Source organism: Canis aureus, chromosome 4 (assembly GCF_053574225.1).
Source record: "Canis aureus isolate CA01 chromosome 4, VMU_Caureus_v.1.0, whole genome shotgun sequence".
Taxonomy (NCBI): Eukaryota; Metazoa; Chordata; class Mammalia; order Carnivora; family Canidae; genus Canis; species Canis aureus.
Genome location: NC_135614.1, coordinates 10323747 through 10346009, shown reverse-complemented (window position 1 = coordinate 10346009; position 22263 = coordinate 10323747). Strand labels below are relative to the sequence as shown.

Below are 22263 nucleotides of genomic sequence, written 5' to 3'. Positions count from 1 at the left end.
GTTCCCGGATGAGAGCACCAAGTTGCCAACAGGGCCAGAAGCAGAGGTGAGGAGAGGAGATTTTTAACAGATAAGAAGGGAAAATCATGTAGGATATCAATGCAATAAGATGCAAATGAGATTGGATGCATTCACATCTCTAATTGTAAAACACTACATGCAATCAGCACTACCGAGAAAAAAGGTACTCTTGTTTTCAACCCCATAGCCTTCACGTACTTTCCCAGTACCAGAGTACAAGGGAAGATACTCTGTTGTAGACATTACAATTCATCGTACTCCTTTTTAAGATTTTTTTTTTAATTTATTCATGAGAGACAGAGAGAGAGAGGCAGAGATAGGCAGAGGGAGAAGCAGACGCAGGACTTGACCCCAGGATTCTGGGATCACGACCCAAGCCGAAGGCACGGAGTCACCCAAGCACTCCATTTTTTAAAGATTTTTAAAATTTATTTTGTCGTAGTCCTTACTGAAAATGTGAATCAGAGCATGAGCTGCAGGTCAAAACTCGGGCACAGCGATGCCACCCCAAGTCAAGCCAAACTCCTGGCTTGCTGAGCTCTGATTCAGTCTCTCACAGGGGCACTTGGAGCTGTTAATAAGGAGCAGGAATTTGAGCAGTCCTTTGGTTTTCCCTAGAGCCATCTGCACCCATCATGTTTACCAAGGCTCTAGCAAAGTGTTGGTGCTGGCACCCTCCCCGCCCCCCCCCACCTCGGGTGCCCTGTTAGTTCCGAGGACATCCTTCTTATGATAGCACCTATTACTTGGCATCACGATGATCTGAGGACCACCTGCGCTCATCACTAGGCTCTATGCTGGCTGAGGGCTAGAACCTTTCCTTGTTACTTCTCAAGTCAGAGTTTCTAATGTAGCACCTGGCACGTCGGAAGTACTGTCAGTATCTGCCAAATGAATGAAATGTACTCAAAACATGAAGTCTGCATTCAGAAACTTCTTTCTGGAGCCATTTGCTTTAATTTCCCGGGCAATTTAAAACATTTCCAATCTTGCTGCCAGTAAGCTGATGGGGGGTGAAGGAATGCTGGCATACCCCACGGACCACATGACTCTGGTTGGTCCTTTGGCAGTAGGGATGTTGAGGGCATTGCTATCGCCCTTAGGAACTCACCAAGATGGGGGAAGGGGTACTTTGCTGAGTGCCTACTGTGTCTGACCCTGTGTGAAGTCACCTGGGACCTGCAGCTGCCCTCTGGGAGGTGTCGCTTGAGAGACAGGGCTGAGATGGGCACCCGGGTATGTGTCTGTCTCCAGAGCTCTGGGAACCACATCACCATGCCTTCCCGAGAAGCAGAATCAGACAGCTGCAGATCTTCATTCCTTCCCACCGAAGTATCTCATACACCATCTTCAGAAGTTTAGGCCATACTCTTTAGCCACTCCAGCTTCCCTGAAGTAATCAGCCATCTCCCTGAATTTACCTGCATCTTTTCCAGGATCTATTACTTATCTGCCAGCCTTCTTGAAGATAATGAGTCTATAAATTTTTTTACAGATACTATGAACTTACACTTGCTAATATTTGCATAACATGCACCTCTTTCAATCTTTTTTTCTTTTTTAAAGATTCTTTTTTTTTTAATTTTTTTACTTATTTATGATAGTCACAGAGAGAGAGAGAGAGGCAGAGACACAGGCAGAGGGAGAAGCAGGCTCCATGCACCAGGGAGCCCGACGTGGGATTCGATCCCGGGTCTCCAGGATTGCGCCCTGAGCCAAAGGCAGGTGCCAAACCGCTGCGCCACCCAGGGATCCCCCACCTCTTTCAATCTTAAGGAGAAGCTTCTCACTGCGATGGTCTCCAATTTCCCAATTAGGTTTTGTGCCAAGATCCCACTGGAATTCTGCGTGCACGTCCCCTAAGATGCCATAAATTGTGGTTCAGTTTCCCAGCCAGCGGAAGAAAACGAAAACATAATGGAAATCCTGCTGAAATACTACTCAAAGAGCAAACCAAAGGGAACGTATTTATTTGCCTCGAATGCTAGGACCTAAGAAAAGCAAGTTTCATTAGAGGCAAATGAGGAGGGAGGTATCAACTTTCCTACGTGAGCTGTGGAGTGGAGCTCTGCTCACTCACAGCAGCTCAGAATCTTTACGCAGTATACCCCCTCTCCCACCTGCCAAATTCAGCTGTGGATTCTCAGAAAAACTGAAATTTGAGATGTTATGGATTCTCCACCTTCCCCAAATGCAGGAGGAACATCTATAAAAAAGACTCTTAACACACTCCTTAGACAATTCCACTTATTTACATTTTTTCTTCTCAGAATATCATCCTTTATCCCGATCCCTGATGATCTCTAACAGTTTCCTAAACAAGAAAACAGGTGTCCTCCCACTCCAGTTCCATCCAAAATAACTTTTTAATTGCTTTTGCCATGGGTGCTTTTTGGCAGCTTTGAAACATCAGAATTGCATCAACCTACCAGTCTCTTCACCATCTCGGAAAGAATGGGGGCACTTCTCAGAGGCCCCTGTCACCTGCTCTGGGGTCTGTCCCCTTCTGACCCAGCTGGAGGGCCTTGACAGAAGAGTGTGAGGTAGATTCTCAGACTGTGCCTGGTGATGCCTTACAGGGCACCTCAGGAACTGAGGGGCTGCCAGCGGAGGGGAGGGTCTGGGCTCAGGGACCCTACGACTAACAACTTCAAAGACAGCGCTTGTTTTCCACTGGTTCTTCTATGTAGCCTGGTTTCTCCTCTCTAAGGTTCCTGATTGCTAAAAAGTTTTGAAAATCTAAGTAGCACAATATCCATTGTGGGCCTTTTGGCCACATGGGACAAAAGGAGTTTAAAGGAATAAAGATAAAGCTACCTGCAAGGACGCACCAGCTCTGTGCTTCCCCACACATCTTACTGATTCTCACAACCCTGGGAAGGAGCTCCTGCAGGGAAGGCAGATTCCACTGAGCCCCTTGCCCAAAATCACAGGGTGAGCACATGGCACAGCCCAGGCCTCCTGCCCCCGGGTCCTCTCCAGCCATAAACCTACTACCTTTTCAAAACATCTACAGCTTCAAACCATCGATGTCCAATTAAACAACTCCATCTAGAGCAGCCTATGCACATTGCTTACCTGCAGGATCTTACCTGTCTACTTCCAAAGTTACTGTGGGAATCTCCCAGAGAGAAGACAAAGAATTCATTTTTATTCCCTGGGTTGTTTTCCATCATTTCCCCCTTGTGAATCCTCACACAATGAGTCGACATGTGGCCCTACTAATCTGAACCTGCTTTTCCATCAATCCTCTTTTCTTTAGGGACTGTGCTACTTAAGCAGGCTGTTGTAACAACCCCTCATGAAATGTATGATTAATCAAACAATAAAGAAGTTCATTTCTTGCCGACATAAATTAGTCCATGACAAATATGACTGATGTGTGAGTGGCTTTTCTCCAAAGGGTGGTTTAGATACAAGGTCCTTTCATCTACTGGCCCCCAACATCTCTGACGCCTGGCTCAGAAGAGCTTCCATGTGGCCAGGCCTAAGAGTGGGGTCCACACTTTGGCTCACTTTCCACTGCCCTGAATCCAGGCAGTGGTCTGTCTCACTGCAAGGGATGCTGGGAACTGGGGTGCAGCCACTGCCTGAAAAGAGAGGCAACAGGTGAGAGAGATTTGGAGAATGACACTGGTCTTCAAGAGCCCCTTGCAAGGGACTATCATTAATTAATTGATAGGACCAGCATATACTGTGTTCCACACTTATGCTCTCAATATGATGCTTCCTTGACCCTTAATCAAGGGAACTAGTTCAACTAGGTCATTTAACCTGTGACTCAGTTTCCTTATGTTAAAAACAGGGATGATAATGCCTCACGAGATTGTTTTGAGGATCACATACATTACAAAGTGCTTAGGGGCATCTGGTTGGCTCATCAGTCAGTTAAGAATCTGATTTCAGCTCAGATCATGATCTCGGGGTTCTGGGATAGGGCCCTAAGTCAGGCTCCGTGCTCAGTGAGGAGTCAGCTTGTCCCTCTCCCCCTGCCCTTCTCCCTGCTGGTACAGGGTCTTTCCCTCACAAATAGATAAAATCAAACAAAAAAAAAAAAGAAAGAAAAAAGAAAAGAAAAGTGCTTAGAACACTATCTGGCACATAGAGCGCGATGAACAAGCACTTGTTAAACAGATGAGGGGATACAAGAACCTGGTTCCCCTGCAAATTTCCTTTTTTTTTTAAAGATTTTATTTACTTATTCATAAGAGACACAGAGAAAGAGGCAGAGACATAGGCAGAGGGAGAAGTAGGGTTCCCGCAGGGAGCCCGATGCGGAACTCGATCCCAGAACCCCAGGATCACAACCTGAGCCAAAGGCAGACACTCAGCCACTGAGCCACCCCCTGCAGGTGCCCCTCCCCTGCAGACTCTGCAAATTTCTAAGACTCCTGTCATGGGGGTTTCTAGCTCTTAGGAAGTGGGCAGGCGGCAGAAGCCCAAGTGTTGATGAGTTCCTCAGCAGCCAAATTCAGTTTCCTATGCAAGACATAAAACCCTGTAAAATACATCCCAGGCCTACTACAGAACCTTCCTAGTAAGGAATCCATTCCCTCAAGAGCTGCCCCAACCTCTCTTCCACTACTTGGGATGTAGAAAATGCTTAGCTCCTTGTAGACATTTCTTCATTGGTGCTGATTTCCAAACAATCTAGTTCTATGTCCATTCATTCTTTTGTTCATTTCTTTATTCAACAAACATTGAGGACTTACCATGTTCTAATGTGACCAAGACATCTGAGGTCTCAGCACACGTGGGCAATGTTTTAGCTTACATGAGGCTGCGAAGAGGGACAGCAGGAAGGCAGTGATTTTATATTCTGGACACAATGACATCTGAACCAAGACCAAACTAACAAGCAAGGGCTACTATGAAGAACATTCCAGGTATGGGCTCTGCAGGCATGAAGGCTCTGAGATGGGTACATTTTGTGTCGATGGCAGGACAGGTGACCAAAGGGACACTGGAAAGGAAGGCTATGGAACACCTAAGGGTGTTGGAGGCCTTGCAAAGGATTCTGGGATTTCCTTTAGCTTCAACTGGAAGCCACTGTAAGGTTTAAGCAGAAGAGTCAGTAGATGAGCTTGTTTGTAAAAGAGCGCTCTTCTTCCACAGAAGGAATGGGGAGAGGGTGGGGTGTCAAGACTGGAAGCTGGAAATCCAAGCAGATGAAGTTTCCAATATCCTGGCCAAGGAGTGATGCTGTCCCAGTTAGAGTGTAAAAATTTGTAGTTCTAAACTTTTTAGTACAGTGATTTATTAAATATGCAGCTAAATATGGCCAGGGATTCATACTTCTGTAATAACAAAGGAGAGAGGGGCTCTTCATACCATGTGCCCGTCGAGACAGAACAGCATCTTCACATTACAGGATGTTTTAGGTAGCCTAGGAGTCTCTTAGTAGAACATCCCTCCCACCCCGAGATAATACCGCACTTCCTCCCGCCAGTACAGACTTTACCACAGCACCTTGAGTGGTCTCTTTCCCTCTTCCTTCCTGCGGGGGAAGATCACAGGGCTTGTCCACAGATTCCATCCTCTCTAAGTTCGGACTTCTCACCAAACCTGCCCAGGCCCCCACCCCATGGGCTCCCTCCAGCACTTGTAGGTAACACTTAGATTGGTCTCTGAACTAGGGAGCTCAGATTCCAGCTACAGTTACTTGCAATATGGTAACAACTACATAATGTCAAACTGCAGGACAGTCACTGAGAAGGCCCCAGGTCAAGATGCTCGGTTTAGGAGAAGATGGGGCCGCTCAGGGGCACAGTGGCGTACCTTCTCTCCCCTCCCAGCCATTGCCAGAGTTTGAGATGCTCTTTTCCTTCCTCTTCACCTGACTAATCTTTATCAGTTCTTCAAGATGCAGCTTAGGGGCTGCCTCCATCAGAGGTGCCACTTCCCCAAACCGACTGAATTAGGGGGTGTGTCTCCCAAATCCCATCTAAATCCATGTTTACCTTGATGACACTGTTCACCAGAAACTCTTCCTCCTTTTCTTCACCTTGGCTCTCTTGCTGGACCCCAGGAGACATGTCTTGTCATCTTTTTAAAAAGATTTTATTTATTTATTCATGAGAGACACACAGAGAGAGAGGCAGAGACACAGGCAGAGAAGAAGCAAGCTCCATGCAGGAAGCCCAATGTGGGACTTGATCCCAGAACTCCGGGATCATGCCCTGAGCTAAAGGCAGATACTCAACTGCTGAGCCACCCAGGCATCCCAAGACATGTCTTATTTATATTTTATCCCAGTAGGGTTCAAAATGCTTGCTGAATTAATAGATGGCACATCTTGTAGGTTGCCAGTGGGTGTATAAACTGGAAAACTGTTTGGCAGGATGTACTAAAGCAGTGGTTCTTGGGGTGCCTGGGTGGCTCAGCGGTTGAGCATCTGTCTTCAGCTCAGGGCATGATCCCGCAGTCCCAGATTGAGTCCCACACTGGGCTCCCTGCATGGAGCCTGCTTCTCCCTCTGTCTTGTCTCTGCCTTTCTCTCTGTCTCTCTCATGAATAAATAAATAAAATCTTTAAAAAAAAAAAAAAAAAAGCAGTGGTTCTTAAGGCACCTGGGTGGCTGGGTGGCTCAGCCAGTTAAGCCTTTGCCTTCAGCTCAGGTCACGATCTTGGATCCTGGGATCGAGCCCCGCATTGAGCTCCCCACTCAGTGGAGAGACTCTCTCCTTCTGCCCCTCCCCCTGCTCATGTTCTCTGTCTCCCTGTCTCATGTTTTTACTCTCTCTCAAATAAATAAAATCTTTAAACAAATGGGGGTGCCTGGGTGGCTCAGCCAGTTGGTTGGGCATCTGCCTTCAGCTCAGGTCATGATCTCCAGCCCATGCTGGTCTCTCTGCTTAGCAGGGAATCTGCTTCTCCCTCTCTGTGTGTGCTCGCTCGCTCTCTCAAATAAAAAAATAAAATCTTTAATTAATTAAAAAGATAAATACATACATACATAAATAAAATAAAGCAGTGATTCTCAACTACAGGTGATTTTGCTTCCCAGGAGACATATGACAATGTCTGGAGAAATGTTTGGCTGTCGTAACTAGTGGAAAGGGTGCCACTGGCCCTTCAGTGGGTAGGGGCCAGGGATGCTGCTAAACATCTGGCAATGCACAAGACAGGCCTTCTCAACAAAGAATTATCCAGCCCATAAGGTCAATAGTTCTGAGATTGAGATATGCATCTAACCTGTGACCCAACATACCTACTCCTAAGGTTTATGTGCCCAAGGGAAATGACCTATATGTCCATCAGAAACACAAGAATGTCTGAAGCAGCTATACCCACAGAAGCCTCAAACTGGATACAATGTAAAAAACCATTAATAGGATAACAGAAAACAAACTATTTATATGATGCAATACTACATGCAATGTGAAATTAAAGACTGCAATGTACAATAAGAACTGAATAACCAGACCAAAGTAACAGGCAAAATTAATCGATGGTGATAGAATAGAAGCTGGAATAATGATTACCCCTGGAGGCAGGGGGCTACTGACTGGGAAGGAGCAGGGAAATCTCTGGGGTGCTGGGAACATTCTGGACTTCACTTAGGTTATAGTTACACACACTGTGCTGTGGACTACGACTCATGCACTGTATGTGTGTTACACCTCAACAAGCCTTACTCAATGCAATGGTTCTCTAAGAGCACCCTACCAGCAGGAACACGCTCCGGTGTACTGTCCTCTCTACACAAGATCTTCTAACAGCCTTTCTGGTATACTGCAGGCAGGAGTGTGGTAGGTGCATCTCGGGGAGGCTGTTTCACCAGATATCAAAAACCTTACATGTCCTTAATTCAATTCTGTTTTGATCATTTTGTGCTAAGGAATGTGCTAATAAGGATGTGCACACAAACTTAAGCCTCAAGAATATTTATCATCACATAATAAATAAGAGGGGGAGGGGTCAATGAATTCAATGCCCACCCAGAGGGAACTGTGTAATATTACAGACTCATTAAAACTGACATTCTAAAATTTAAATGGAGAACATTTACGATATATTAATTAGAAGTAAAAAGCAGATTGCCCAATAAGATGTAACTTAAGATAGATGAAGGATACACTCAATATGTTTAACTATGATCATCTAAGGTAATGAGAAATAATGGGATTTCTTAAAATTTTATCGTTCCCCCTCCCTTAAGATGTACATATATGGTTAATAAATATATAATCATAGTTCTTAAAAGTAAAGGTGAGTTTTGAACTTTAAAACTGAGTACCTGACTTCACAAAACCCCCAGACTGCCAATGTATTCAATGCCCTGCTACCTGCAGAAACACTCTAAACTCTCATCACAATGGCTGAGGCATAGCAGGGATTAAATAGATAAATTTCAGATTTTCTGTCCCCTATCTGACTGTGGAGATTGGTTACACAAATCCATACAGGCATTAAACCTCACAGAACTGCGTATCGCCCCCACCCAAAAAAGGTTAAAAGCAATTCTGTGTAAAAATATGAAAGTAAATACTTCTGACTGAACAAGGCTTTAGAAGCTGCAAAGAAAAAAATAAAAAGCTACAACCATCCCTGAATGCTCAAGTCTACCTAGTTAGAAGGCTAGCATTCCACCAGGTAATCTCATCGCCCCAGACCCTGCCTACAACACCCCATCTGTGTTTCTCTGTGAAGCAGAGGTGATGCTTGTTCTCTGAGTACTTGGGAAGGTTCAGGGTGATGATGAAAAAGCATCAGGGGGACTGCCGGTGATGATCAGTGTCATCCCCACTACCGAAGAGAACCTCTCTCCAGGCAGCTCCTTCTCTGAATTCTCCCTGGTGGTGGCACATGTTTGGTTATTATGGAGCACTCATAAGATGTACCTTGTAGCTCACCCAGACTCAGAGTTCCTCCCGGAGCCACAGAATGTGGTACAGACCTGAACGTGGGAGCAGCTGCTCCTGGACACCACTGACAGGGGCCCAGGTACCTGAGCTCATAAATCCATTATGAAAGGCTCCGTTTAATTCTGGTTCAAGAGAGAGATTTTCCTCCTCTTACTTGTTAGAAAAAAAGATTTTAAGCCAAACAAGCCAACAACAAACCCTAGGATAAAACATTTAACAATGTTAATTTTCAAAGCCCTGTGGTCCTCACCAGCTTCTCAAGGTCATACCTCCCTACTGAATGATTACAGAAGGCTGCTGACATGGTACATGGCAAAAACGCTCCTATGAAGTCCAACCTCTAATATAAAAAGCAAACAGCTCAGATCCCAGCCAGCCACGACAAAGGACCCACAAAGCCGCACACACAGGAGCCCCAGAGCATCTGTGAATCTGTCTGTTCCTTCGCCTCCTCAGAGAGAAGGAATCACAAGACTGCTCAGAATAAGAAACCAAAAGGGCAGAAGCCCAAAAGGCAGCCGGGCCTGAATTTCATGCTGTCTCCAAAGAGTGAGCTCACATGCTGTGTCGGTTATTTGCACAGTGGGCAGGCCAGGCTGACAGCTTGAGGGGGATATTTTAGAGAGATAACTGCAAGTCTGATTTGCAGAGGGTTCTCAGGGCCTTGCGCTCCCAGTAAGCATTTCCAACTCCCAGGCTGACCCTCCACTCACACAGGGGTTAAGAGCCTGCAGCCAGCTCCCAAAACCTGGTCTTTGTATTTAAATCATCTCAAGGGGATACGTATCTCCAGGCACAATCAGAACCTGGGGAGGAGGGGGTGGGGGGGAGGAGGGAGGGGACCTTTCCACCCATAATTGCTGGCTGCACTTCTGGAGCACCTGATCCAAGAAGCTAAATACGTGGAAAAAAACAGAAGAGTCTGGGAAGCCTAGAACACTCTGAAGAGCAGCTAGCGGAGTCTCCACTTTAACCCCAGAAATGCCTCTGCCTCCCTTCCCCTCCTCCCCTCAGCTGGGCACCAAGTGTCTCCCTACTGGGTACACTGCAAATGTGAATCAAAGTTCAATGGTGCCCAGTGCCCACGCCTCTCTCATGCACAGGGACTCTAGGCCACCAGAGGGTTCCCAGACAGCAGTTGTAATCTCTTTCTAATTAAAAACAAAAACCGAAAAAACCCTAACTGGCCCAAACCAGCAATATGTATTTACATATAAGACACAGTTGCACACATACACGTTCACACACGTCCCTATTTACATACATAAACACGATTTTACAGCAGAAGGTAAGCAAGCCAGTTCCCTAAGTCTAAAACCCTTTGCTTTCCTCACCTGATTCTAGCAGCAACAGCCATTTATGCCACAAATTTTCTTATGAGGGCTGATTACAGATCAAAACACCACCCTCCTGGCTTGCCTCCCTATCCTACCCTACCAGCCCAGTGAGATCTGTTAACAAACCAAGATCAAAGATGGAAGAAAGGCCCAAACTGCATTCCTTGAAAGTAGGGTTAGGGATCCCTGGGTGGCGCAGCGGTTTGGCGCCTGCCTTTGGCCCAGGGCGCGATCCTGGAGACCCTGGATCGAATCCCATGTGGGGCTCCCGGCGCATGGAGCCTGCTTGTGTCTCTGCCTCTCTCTCTCTCTCTCTCTCTGTGACTATCATAAATAAATAAATAAAAATTAAAAAAAAAAAAAAGAAAGTAGGGTTAGATTCTATACTTTGATAAACCTCAGAGCCTGAACCTCTTTGCTCTCAGAGCGACCAGGGTGCAGCTCTCAGCCTCTAATAAACATGTCCATCTCCACGCACCCCCCCCCCGCCCCCTGCCACTAGGCACAAGGGTTTTCTCTGCCCATTGCCTATTTTCAGCTCCCATAAATCATATCATATTGTTTCAGGCAATCTGAACTCATGCTTAATAAACCATCAACCTCACCCCTCCACCACCACCACTCCAAATTTCCCTCAGGGAAAGACTGTTTCAAGGAGGAAAGGAAATTCTTCATTAGGGCTGGATTTTAAAAGCAAGCTTCCACACAAAACCGGAAAACAAAATTGGGTATAAATACCATCAAATAACCACTAATGTCTTTGGTTAAAACGCTTGCCTGGGATTCTTAGGTCTAGGTGTGAGTTCAGTGAACATCCAAACGAAGCAGAGTTTGAACCTAATACTAAATGACACATGATCCTGCACTTCAGGACCATTTAAGTGCTGCAGTAGCTAGATTAAATTGCTCTGATGCAGAATTTCTCTATAGTATAGGTTACTAAGAAACATGATATTGCTTTAAAATTTATTTAGGTGTGTTCATCCTTTCCACACCCACACACTCACGGATCTTCTTCATAACCAGGCCTAACCTAACACAATTCCCCTGTTTTCCCCTGGAGATGTTAGGGAAACAAGAGGACATGTGTCTCAAGTTCCAAGATCAAAAAACTGGATCACAGCACTCACAGCATCAAGTCTGCCAAACCAGAGCTCTGGGTACATACAATTCTTAAAGAGCTAATTTAACGGAAAACAGGCGTCTGGGGCTGCAAGCCCTTAGGACATTCTGGAAAATGTAGGGGGTTTCAAAGGATTATGCAGAGTGACATGACTTTGAACACGCCCAAACTCTTAACCAAAGCCTAAACGAGAACATTTTGTTAAATTTACCCATTCCAAAACACTGCACAGTTAACTGGGACCCTGCAAAGCTCAGTGCGTCCACACTGCAGCCTGCCTGCTGGAGGTTTGCACACCACTCCCTGCTGAGAGTCCAGCCAACCCAACCAGCCTAGCAGCAGGCTGCAGCAATGATGTCCAGATCCAAGCCCAGGCACTGGCCAGGGGTCCCTTGGGTCTGTCCTCCTATGCACTGTATTCCTGACTGGTTGAACAATCCTCAGGCAGAGCCCCAAGAAAAGCCGCATCATGCCGGGTCTGGCCACTCCCTGGTCCTCAACACCACCGGTTGCACACCCTTCCACACAAAAATGGTGTGCAGAAACAAGGCTCTGCCACAGAAGGCTGCTGAGCAAGGCACGAAGGCATCCCGGGACGGGTGGGAACAGCTGGTTGGTCTCTACCTCTCCCAGAGGGCAGAGGCCACAGAGCTTCTGCAGGGTGAGATGTTTTAAAACCAACTCTCGAAAAAGGAGGCAGTAAAAGAGGACCTCAAGCAGCCCCAGCTGCCAGCACTCCTGCGACCTCCAGGTATCAGGGGCTTGACCAAGACGACGGTGGTCGGCAGAACACAAATGGAGGTGTGTTCTGGCCCAAGAGCATACGTACACCTTAACGCTGCTAAACTTGTCGTTTCACTCTTCTCTGCTCTTAGTGATCCTGAAAGGCAGGGACAAAGTTTTTCAGGATAACTGGAGAAAACACAAGCCAGTGAGGACGTCCTGGGTGGCCTCTCCCGAGGCTCTCACCGCGCCTCCCTCCAACTGGCACCGGTCCCGCCCCTGGCACCTGGGTAAGGCTGCTCTGGGGCCGTCAGTACAAAATGACCACACACACGCGCACACACACACACGCAGCGTCAGGTCTTCAGAGTCCCTCCAACGAGTAAAGCCCAACTCAAACGCAGCCCTCAAGCGCGACCCCACAGGTGTGACGGGCTCGGACGCTCCCCGCAAGTGAGGGGAGGCGCCCCTCCAGGCGCTGGCCGGCGGCGGGGCGTCCTGCGCGCCGCGGGAGCTCGGGGCCCTACGCAGGCAGCTGCACTCCGGCCCCCCAGCCCCGCCGCGCTGGCCCCGAGGCGCCCCGACACGCACAGCTGCCGCGGAGCAGCCGCCCGGGCGTCGGGAGGCGTCGGGAGTCCCCGGGCCGCCCCCGCCCGCCCCCGCCCGCCCCCGCCCCCGCCCCCGCCGCGCCTCACCGCCCGTGTCCTCGAAGCGCGGGGGCGGGCGGTCCCGCAGCGCGGCGGTCCAGCCCGCGCCAGCCTCGTCCTCCTCCGGCTCCGGGGCGGCGGCGGCGGCGGCGGCGGCGGCGGGCGGCGGCGGCCCGGGGCGCTCGTGTTCGTCGTCCGACGAGGCGGCCGAGGAGGAGCGCGAGGCGGCCGACGTGCTGTAGAAGGGGTTCCCGCCGCTGTCCGGGCCCGACTCGCCGAACACGTCGTCCGAGATGTGCAGGCTCTCGTAGCGCGCGCGGGCCGCCTCGAGCAGCGCCGGCGCCCTCCTCCGCGCGCCCCCGCCGCCCTCGGCCATCGCCCCGGCCGCCGCCCGCGCGCCCGCCCCCCACAGCGCCTCCCAGCCGCACGCGCCGGGCCCCGGGCCCGCGCCGCGGCCCGCCGCCCCCCACCAGCGCAGCCCGCAGCACAGCGCCCGCCGCCCCGCGCCCGGCCGGCCCGCCGTCTTGGCCGCCTCGGGCCCGGCGCCCGGGGAAGCGCCCTCGGAGCTGGGGCGCCGCAGGCTGCGGGCCGCGGCGGGACGAGGGGCGCGCGGGCGGGAGGCACACGGGCTGCGGCCGGGCCCAGGCGCCGCCGCCGCTGCCGCCGCCGCTGCCGCCGCCGCCGCCGCCGCTGCGTCTCCTCGGCGCCCGCCGCGTCCCCGCGCGCCCTCCCGCGGCACCCGGCGCTCCCCGGCCGACCTTCCCGGGCGCGAGCCGCCAGGCGGGCCCCGCCTCCTCGCACCTCCGGCCCGCGGGCCAATGGGGAGCCGGGGCGGGGCGGGGCCGGCGCGGGGCGGGGGCGGGGGCGGGGGCGGGGCCGGCGCGGGGCGGGGCGAGGGGCGGCGGCGGCGGCGGCGGCGGCGGCGGCGGCGGCGGCGGGGAGGGGGAGGGGGAGGGGGAGGGCGGCCGGCGGCTCCCTCGCCTGCGGGGACGTGTGCCCGGGACCGCTACGCGCAGGGGGAAGGGAGGACCCGCGTGGGTGCCGGAGGGGGGCGGCGGGGGAGGGGACCCGGCCAGTTCTTCCTGCCGCCCGAGCCGGCTCGCCGAGCGCGAACCCCGCGCGCCGTCCCCCCGGCAGGCGGCGCCTGGCGCCGGGGAGCTGTCCGCCCCGGTGGTTCTGAACCAGGCGCTGCGGAGACTCCAGGTAGGCGGCGGGCCCGAGGGTCGCGCGCGGCGGCCGCTGCTGCGGCGGATGCTCCTGGCGGCGGGCCACAGCCGGCTGCGCCCCGAGCTTCTCTAAGCACAAGGGCTCTCTGGCTTCCGGGAATCTTGCTCTAATAAGGAGCCGGCCTCGCCGGTCCATTTCTGGGGTCAGATGCTAACTCAGTCTTGCTTCAATACCCCGGTAATTTGAGGGTGGCAGGATCTGGTCTTAGTCATTCCCCTCGTCTTTGACGTTTGACACCTTTCAAACTCAAAATATTCATTACATCCCAAATATTCATTACTCTACCACCACTGTTGCAACATCTTTACTCATACGTTTGATACTCTCGTCTATTAAAATATAGCACAATCATCCAGGCTTCAGTTCTCGGATAAACAATAGAACAGAAAGGTATCATCCACCCGTCTTCCTTGGCCAGGAGTGTGTGGCGCTCATTCTCTTGATGGCGATGCATAGGTTCGGTCCTCTTGCTCCTATCTCCCTCCCACAAATAGTGCAATAATTCATAATGATGGTAATTGGGCCATAAAGTCACTTGCACTCTGAAATAAAATAAATCCACAGAGATGTGAAGGGCTTACAAATCCTACTGGGTATTAACTAAATAATGATTACATAAAAGGAAAAGGCATGTTGCTATTTCTGAGCATGCATAAAGGATGAAGATGCTGGGACCACCAACTAAGGTCAGTTCTAACAGCAGGTGGCCAGCTTCTGCTCTTGCCCTCCCCTCTCAAGCCCCTGTTTCCTCCTCCCGAAGCAGAGCCCATGTAGGGGCATGAATTCATGATAACTACTGAAAGACAATATATAAAAAAGGAAGGGATTCACATGACATTGCTTTCTATATGGATTGGCTGATGTATTGTGAAATTGTTTGCAAAGCATTTCAACTCCGTTGGAAGAATTATGCCACAGAAATGAGCTGGTTTCCAGCATATCATCAACTGTGCTAACCAGCAAAAGATTTTGAAGAGATTATATACAAGGTAATCAGACTTCAAAAGGTCAATGATGCATAGATTGAAGATGCAAAGTAAAACTCCAAAGCTCAAGTTCAAATTCTGCAGTTGGGAATTCTGTAACACTTCTGTAAGAGCTAATGTGATCTATAAAAAATATAATTGAATGGGATCTAGACAGTGAAATCTATAGGCAAGAATTCCTTCTCTCTCCAGGTAGCCAATGAAAAAGCAGCTAAAGTGAGTGTGTATTTTAAAAACAATGGCTTGCTTTGCTACCCAGAGGAAGCACAAAATAGAGCAATTAACAGTTACAAGGATGGACACAGTCTTCCATTGTCCCAAATTTGCATTTGCATGGTGCTAATCCCAAAGAAACCATAGAGCCTTTGTGTTTATGAGCTCACAAGTGCTTGTAGCTCACACAGCACGCAACATTGGGGAGAGGATTATATGGTTACAAAAGAAACAGACTGGGAAATCAAATTGTTATCCAAAAACTTGCCAAACAAAAATTAGATGTCTATGTCAGTTTAGAATGAAGTGTTTAGCAACCAAGTGTTACTTTGTTTAAGCAAGTGTTTCCAACCAAGAAAAGTAAAAATATTTCAGACTTTTAAAGACAGGTGGCTGATTCTCCTTGTGGAAGGAAACAAGGAAAGGGAAGAAAACAATTGGAAAACAAAAACCAAAGAACATTCCCATCTGCTTGGCAACCTCCTACTTGATGCTACCATCATGATTCTACATCATTAACTTTTATAAGTAATGTTATCTGTGAGGATAATTATAGAAGCCGTATGATACTGAGATCTTTTAACTTTGAGTCCTTTACATCTTCCAAGTAATATAACTTTACATAACTATAAGTAATGTAATTAAATAATTTTCGATTAATATTCAGCTTTTGGTTTATAGTCTGCACAAAAGGCTCCAGAGTAGTAAGAGCAATCCATTTGTGCAGTAGATTCCTTAGGTTTTGATAAGCCAGGGATTCATGCTTTTACATAATTGGGGCTAAAGCCATATTTCATTGAGTCTTGGCCTCATTTACTGGTATGTTTTAAGAAGAAAGGAAAAAAAATGCTACCTTTCAAACTATGATACAATGTTTTCTTTTCATTAATATTTCAATTTAAATGTATTGAAAAAGCTCTTTGATAAGTATTTAGACAGATTTTTTTTTTTATCATGTATCGCCTTAGTGCATACATAAAAATAAAAGTTAAGATAGCTGGTTAATGTTTTTCCAGAGCTTCACATTCAGGATCTCACTATTCTTATTTACTTTCTAACTGAGAGTTTTCAATGCCCAGATTTTTCCCACAATATGTTCCTCCAATCCACAGAACTTCTGTCATGCTACACTTAAAAAATTTTTATTATTGACATATAGCTGACATTCAATGTTAAATTAGTTTCAGGTGTAGAATATAGTGATTTGACAATTCTATTACTCAGTGCTCGCCACAATTAAGCGTATCATCACCTCTTGTCATACAAACGTATACAATAGTATCGACTATATTCCCAATGCTTTATTTTCCATCTCCCGATGAGAACAGGAAATTATTTTATTTTATAACAGGAAATTTGTACCACTTAATACCCTTCACCTATTTCACCCATCCTCCCATCCACTTCCCCTCCAACGACCACAAGTTTGTTCGTTGTATTCAAGAGTCTGTTTCTGGTTTTTTTGTTGTTTGTTTGTTCATTTGTTTCATTTTTTAGATTCCACATAGAAATGAAATCATATGGTATTTGCCTTTCTCTATCTGACTTATTTCACTTAGCATAATATCCTTTAGGTCTACCATATTGTCACAAACAGCAAGATCTCATTCATTTTTATAGCTGGGCCATATTCCATTGCGTACATATACCATATCTTTACCCATTCATCCATCAATGGACACTTGGATTGCTTCCATATCTTGGCTATTGTAAATAATGCTGCAATAAACCTAGGAGTGTATATATCTTTTTGAATCAGTGTTTGTATTTCCTTTGAATAAATACCAAGTAGTAGAATTACTGAAGCGTATGGTAATTCTATGTTTAGTTTTCTGAGGAACCTCCATACTGTTTTCCACAGTGGTTGCACCAGTTTACATTCCCAGTAACAGTGCAGAAGGGTTCCTTTTTCTTTTCCTCCTGGCCAACACTTGTTCTTTCTTGTCTTTTTAATACTAGCCATTCTGATGGGTATAAGATGATAAATCTCATTGTGGTTCTGATTTTATTTTCCTGATGATAGTGATGTTGAGCATCTTTTCATGTGTGTGTTGGGCATCTGCATGTATTTTTTTGGAAAAATGTCTATTTAGGTCCTCTGCCCAGTTTTTCAATTGGATTGTTTGTAGGATTTCTTTTCTTTTTTTTTTTTTTTTTGGTGTTCTTTACATATTTTGACTATTAATCTTTTATGAGATTTATCATTCACTACTATCTTCTCCCATTCTGTAGGTTCCTTTTTGGTTTTGTTGTTGGTTTCCTTTACTGTGCAAAAGTTTTGTTTGTTTGTTTGTTTTTAATTTTAATGTAGTCCCAATGGTTTATTTTGCTTTTGTTGTCCTTCACTGAGCAGACATACCCAAAAATATGTTGCTAAAGCCAATCTCCAAGAGATTACTGCTTGTTCTCTTTTAGGAGTTTTATGGTTTCAGGTCTCACATTTATTTTCTTAAGTAAGCTCTTTGCCCAATGTGGGACTTGGACTCACAACCCAAGATCAGGAGTTGCATGCTGTATGGACTGAGCCTGCCACCCCTCAGATCTCACATTTGGATCTTTTTTTTTTTTTTTAAAGAGTTTATTTATTTATTCATTAAAGACACACGGAGAGAGAGGCAGAGACACAGGCAGAGGGAGAAGCAGGCTCCCTGCAAGGAGCCCAATGTGGGACTTGATCCTGGATCCTGGGATCATGCTCTGAGCCGAAGGCAGACGCTCAACCACTGAGCCACTCAGGCACCCCTCACATTTAGATCTTTAATCAATGTTGAACTTCTTTATGTGTATGGTGAAAGAATGTGGTCTAGTTTCATTCTTTTGCATGTAGCTGTCCAGTTCTCCCAACACTGTTTTTGAAAAGACTGCGTTTTTCCCATTACATATTATTGCCTCCTTTGTCAAAGATTAATTGACCATATTGACCATTAATTGACTGTGGATGTATTTCTGGGCTCTATGTCCTGTTTCCATTGATTTATGTCTCTATTTTTCTGCCAACATCCTACTGTTTTGATAACTATAGCTCTGTAGTATATATTGAAATCTGATATAGTGATACCTCCAGCTTTGTTCTTCTTTCTCAAGATTAATTTGCATGCCACGTTTCTTATAAAAGTACTCTGAGGTCATCCAAGTTGCCACCTCTCCATTCTGCATGGTTTGATGCTGGTGGGGTTTTGTATTTATTTTTTTACATTATCCAAGATTTTCATATAATAACCTTTTTATTTTCCTTCTTCAAATGGTCCTAAAAAGGCCTGTGGCCTGGCATGCCAAAGGATATAGATGGTCAGGCATGCCCTAGGAATTGTAACCAAGGTGGTACAGGCTCAGGCTGTGGTGACTTTATTTTTTAAAATATTTATTTATTTATTCATGACAGACACAGAGAGAGAGGCAGAGACACAGGCAGAGGGAGCAGCAGGCTCCATGCATGGAGCCCGATGTGGGACTCAATCCCGGATCCTGGAATCATGCCCTGAGCAGAAGGCAGCCACCCAGGTGTCCTGCTGTGGTGACTTTATAGGGACTTTCACCCTCTCAGCACCAACTATAAGACAATTCATGATGTTGGAGATGTGAAAGAAAATGGGAGGCGGGGCATCTTAGAATCCATAAAATATGGTGTATTGCCGCCTGTTGGTACTTTTACAGTTTTTGATTTTGCAAATGGACAAGTTGCTGCAAGGGAACAAAAGTGCTAAGGTGGCAGAGACTGACCTGACCAGCCCCATACTGCACAGGCTGTGTTGCTGGGTCACTATGAATGGAGAAGCAGAGGTGAGTCAGGGCAGCTGCTGCTTCTCCCCACATTGCCTTCATTACCCACAAAGAGGAGCCAGAGCCAAGGAGAATCTCCTGGAACTGAGATTGGGGGAGGGGAGAGCCGCAGCTGCTGAATCATGACCAACATATGGGGGAGAAGGTTGGAGGCAAATGTGCATGGCACAGTGTGACATTTGGAATCGTATCTGACATAGAAGCTTAAGGACCCAACCTTGCTCAAAATGATTTTACATGCTGAATTTATCTACTAGTTAATATAGAGATGCAGAGAATGAAATATGGTAGTGCTATAGAAAACTCTTGGGGAAAATCTTTCTTAGGTTTGAGATACCCTGACATTTCCATTGATTGATTAATTCATTCATTCATTCAACAAATATGTACTGAGTACCTATTACATGTCAAATTCTCTTCTGAGCACTGAGAATAAATCAGGAAAAAAACACAAATACTGTTTTTATAGCATCTGCATTCAAGTAGAGGAGAGAAAATAGACAAAAAAAATAAATATGCAAGATGTCAGTTGTTGATAAGGGGTAAAAAGTAGAGGGACAGAAATTATGTTGGTTTTGTTGGTGGTGGTACTGGTGCTGGCTGCATATATGGTCAGGGGAAGTTATTCTGATAAGAAGACATTGGTAGATCCTTGAGTAGATTCAGAGAGCAGGACAGGTTCATTTAAGAAGAGGAAACAAGGGCAGCCCAGGTGGCTCAGAGGTTTAGTGCTGCCTTCAGCTCAGGGTGTGATCCTGGAGACCTGGGATAGAGTCCCATGTCAGGCTCCCTGCATGGAGCCTGCTTCTCCCTCTGCCTGTGTCTCTGCCTCTCTCTCTCTCTCTCTCTCTCTCTCATGAATAAATAAATAAAATCTTAAAAAAAAAAAAAAAGAGGAAACAAGTGCAAAACCCCCATGGGAGGCTCACACTAGCTATCTTCTATAAACACTAAAGAAGCTAGTGAGCTGAGCCAGAGAGAGCTGAGTGAAGTGGTAGATGAATTGTGAAGGAAGCTGAGTGTTAAATTTTGTAAGACTGGATTTTATATTGAGTGAAGTAGGGAGCCACTGGAGATCTTAGAGCAGAGAAATAACAAAATCTGACTTGTGTCTTAAATGGATTGCTTTAACTCTGAGTAGAAAGTAAACTAAAACAGAGCAAAGATGGAATCCAGAAGACTAGATAGGATACTGTTACAATAAGTCAGGCTATAAAAGATGGTGCTTTGGACCAGAGTGGAAATAACTGAAGTGATGAGAACTGGTCAGATTTAGAATATATTTTGAAGGTAGAATCCACAGCATTTACCAAAGAATTAAATGTGGGCAGTGAGAGAAAGGGATGAATCAATAATAACTGTATAGTTTTCTCTTTGAGCTACTGTAAGAGCAGCAGGGTTGGAGAAGAATAAGAGCTTGGTTTTTTTTAAAAAAAATTTTTTTTAATTTTATTTATTTATGATAGTCATATATATATAGAGAGAGAGGCAGAGACATAGGCAGAGGGAGAAGCAGGCTCCATGCACCGGGAGCCTGACGTGGGATTCGATCCGGGGTCTCCAGGATCGCACCCTGGGCCAAAGGCAGGCGCCAAACCGCTGCGCCACCCAGGGATCCCAAGAGCTTGGTTTTGAACATGTTCACTTTAACATATCTAGGTGGATGTGGAAAGCAGACAGTGGAAGAAAGTTCAAGATCCAGGTCTGGACTGGAGGTAAAGGGGAGAAGTTATCAGCTGATAGATGGTAGAAAATGGATAGTCACCAAGGACTGAGTATAGAGAAAAGGTCTGAGGATGGATCCTGGAGTATATTCATATTTAGAGATAAGGGAAATGAAGTTGAAGACCTGAGACAATGAGTTTTAGAGGCTAAGAAAGTATTTCAAGGAGGGAGTAACTGTGTTGAATGCTGCTGAGAGATCTAGTACAATGAGGGCTGAGAAGTAACCACTTAGTTTGGCAAAAGGGGGATGAAAATATGATTGGAGTTAAAGAAAATGGGAGAAGAAATGAGGGTATTGAGTCAAGACAAATTTTGAGGAGTTTTGCTACAAAAGGGAGGAGAGAAAAGGGAAGTGCCAGAGATGGGTTTGAGGTTGGGAAGAGATTTCTGAAGATCAGGAGATGTTTGAATGCTTGTGGGATGATTCAGTAGGGAGGGTATAAGAGAGATGCTGGACAGAGAAGAAACAGTTCCTAAAACAAGGTCCTTGGTTGCTTGAATGGCAATAGATACGAGTGTACAGATGGAAGGGCTTGTCCTCACTCAGATGGGATTGGAATAAAGGGTTCATGCAGATAAATTTAGGGGGAGTCCGTGGATCTTCTTTCCTTACTGATTTAATTTTCTTTCTTTTTAAGGTATATTTATTCTAAAGGGAGAGAGAGCACGGGTGTGGGGGGTAGGGGAGAGGGAGAGAGAGAACCTTAAGCAGACTCCCCACTGAGTGCAGAGACTGACAGGATTCAGCGCTCAACTCCTTGACCCTGAGCTCATGACTTAAGCTGAAACCAAGAATCAGACACACAAGCACTGAGCCACCAGGTACCCTCCAGTTTGCTTTTCTCAATGAAGTCATCAGTAGGGGCATCAGCTGTATCTGAGGAAGGGTTCAGTTCTCACTCTGAACAAAATGGTTGTACATCAGAATCACCTGGAGAATTTTAAAAGCACACTCATATCCAGGCCCTGTTCTACCCAATTAAATCAGATTCTCTGGAGGTGGGCCTGGGCACTGCTGTGTTTTATATATTTATATATATACATATATATATATATGATAGTCACACAGAGAGAGAGAGAGAGAGAGAGACAGAGACAGACACAGGCAGAGGGAGAAGCAGGCTTCATGCACTGGGAGCCCAACGTGGGATTCGATCCCGGGTCTCCAGGATCGCGCCCTGGGCCAAAGGCAGGCGCCAAACCGCTGCGCCACCCAGGGATCCCCACTGCTGTGTTTTAAAGGCTTCCAGGTGATTCAAAAGTGTGGCCAGAGTTGAGAATCCCTGGGTTAGGAGTTTGAGGAAAGAAGATGTGAAATAGTCAAAATATTTCATGAGGAGAGTAGAGTCACAGTGAGTTAGAGAAACATACTTGGATTTGTGGTTGAGAATTTAATATGAAACCTGCCGGTATGATTGCATTTTTCTCCAACTATGTTCAGCTGCCAGGGGCAGACATGGAGTAGACAGAGGGTTGGGTTTTCCCAAGGCAGGGTTTTATCAGGTGCTTATGATGAAGGTGAGAGTAGCAGACAGTGATTGTAATGATGGGAGTGTACTCTGTGCCAGCTAAGGAGGCATGTAAGAATTCAGGAGAAGGATTAAGGGCCGTTGA

The 22263-nt window shown here is 46.8% G+C and overlaps 1 protein-coding gene across 2 annotated transcripts in view; it reads right to left on the bottom strand.

Moving 5' to 3' along the window:
- The window catches only part of PGBD5 (piggyBac transposable element derived 5), a 107090-nt gene extending 93993 nt beyond the window's left edge, over positions 1-13097 (bottom strand). For both annotated transcript variants that reach the window (XM_077894544.1, XM_077894545.1), the window contains exon 1: positions 12767-13097. In XM_077894544.1, coding sequence (XP_077750670.1) covers positions 12767-13094 — 328 coding nt within the window. In that variant the 5' untranslated portion in view covers positions 13095-13097. The remainder of the gene's footprint in view (positions 1-12766) is intronic.
- Positions 13098-22263: the final 9166 nt, after the last annotated feature.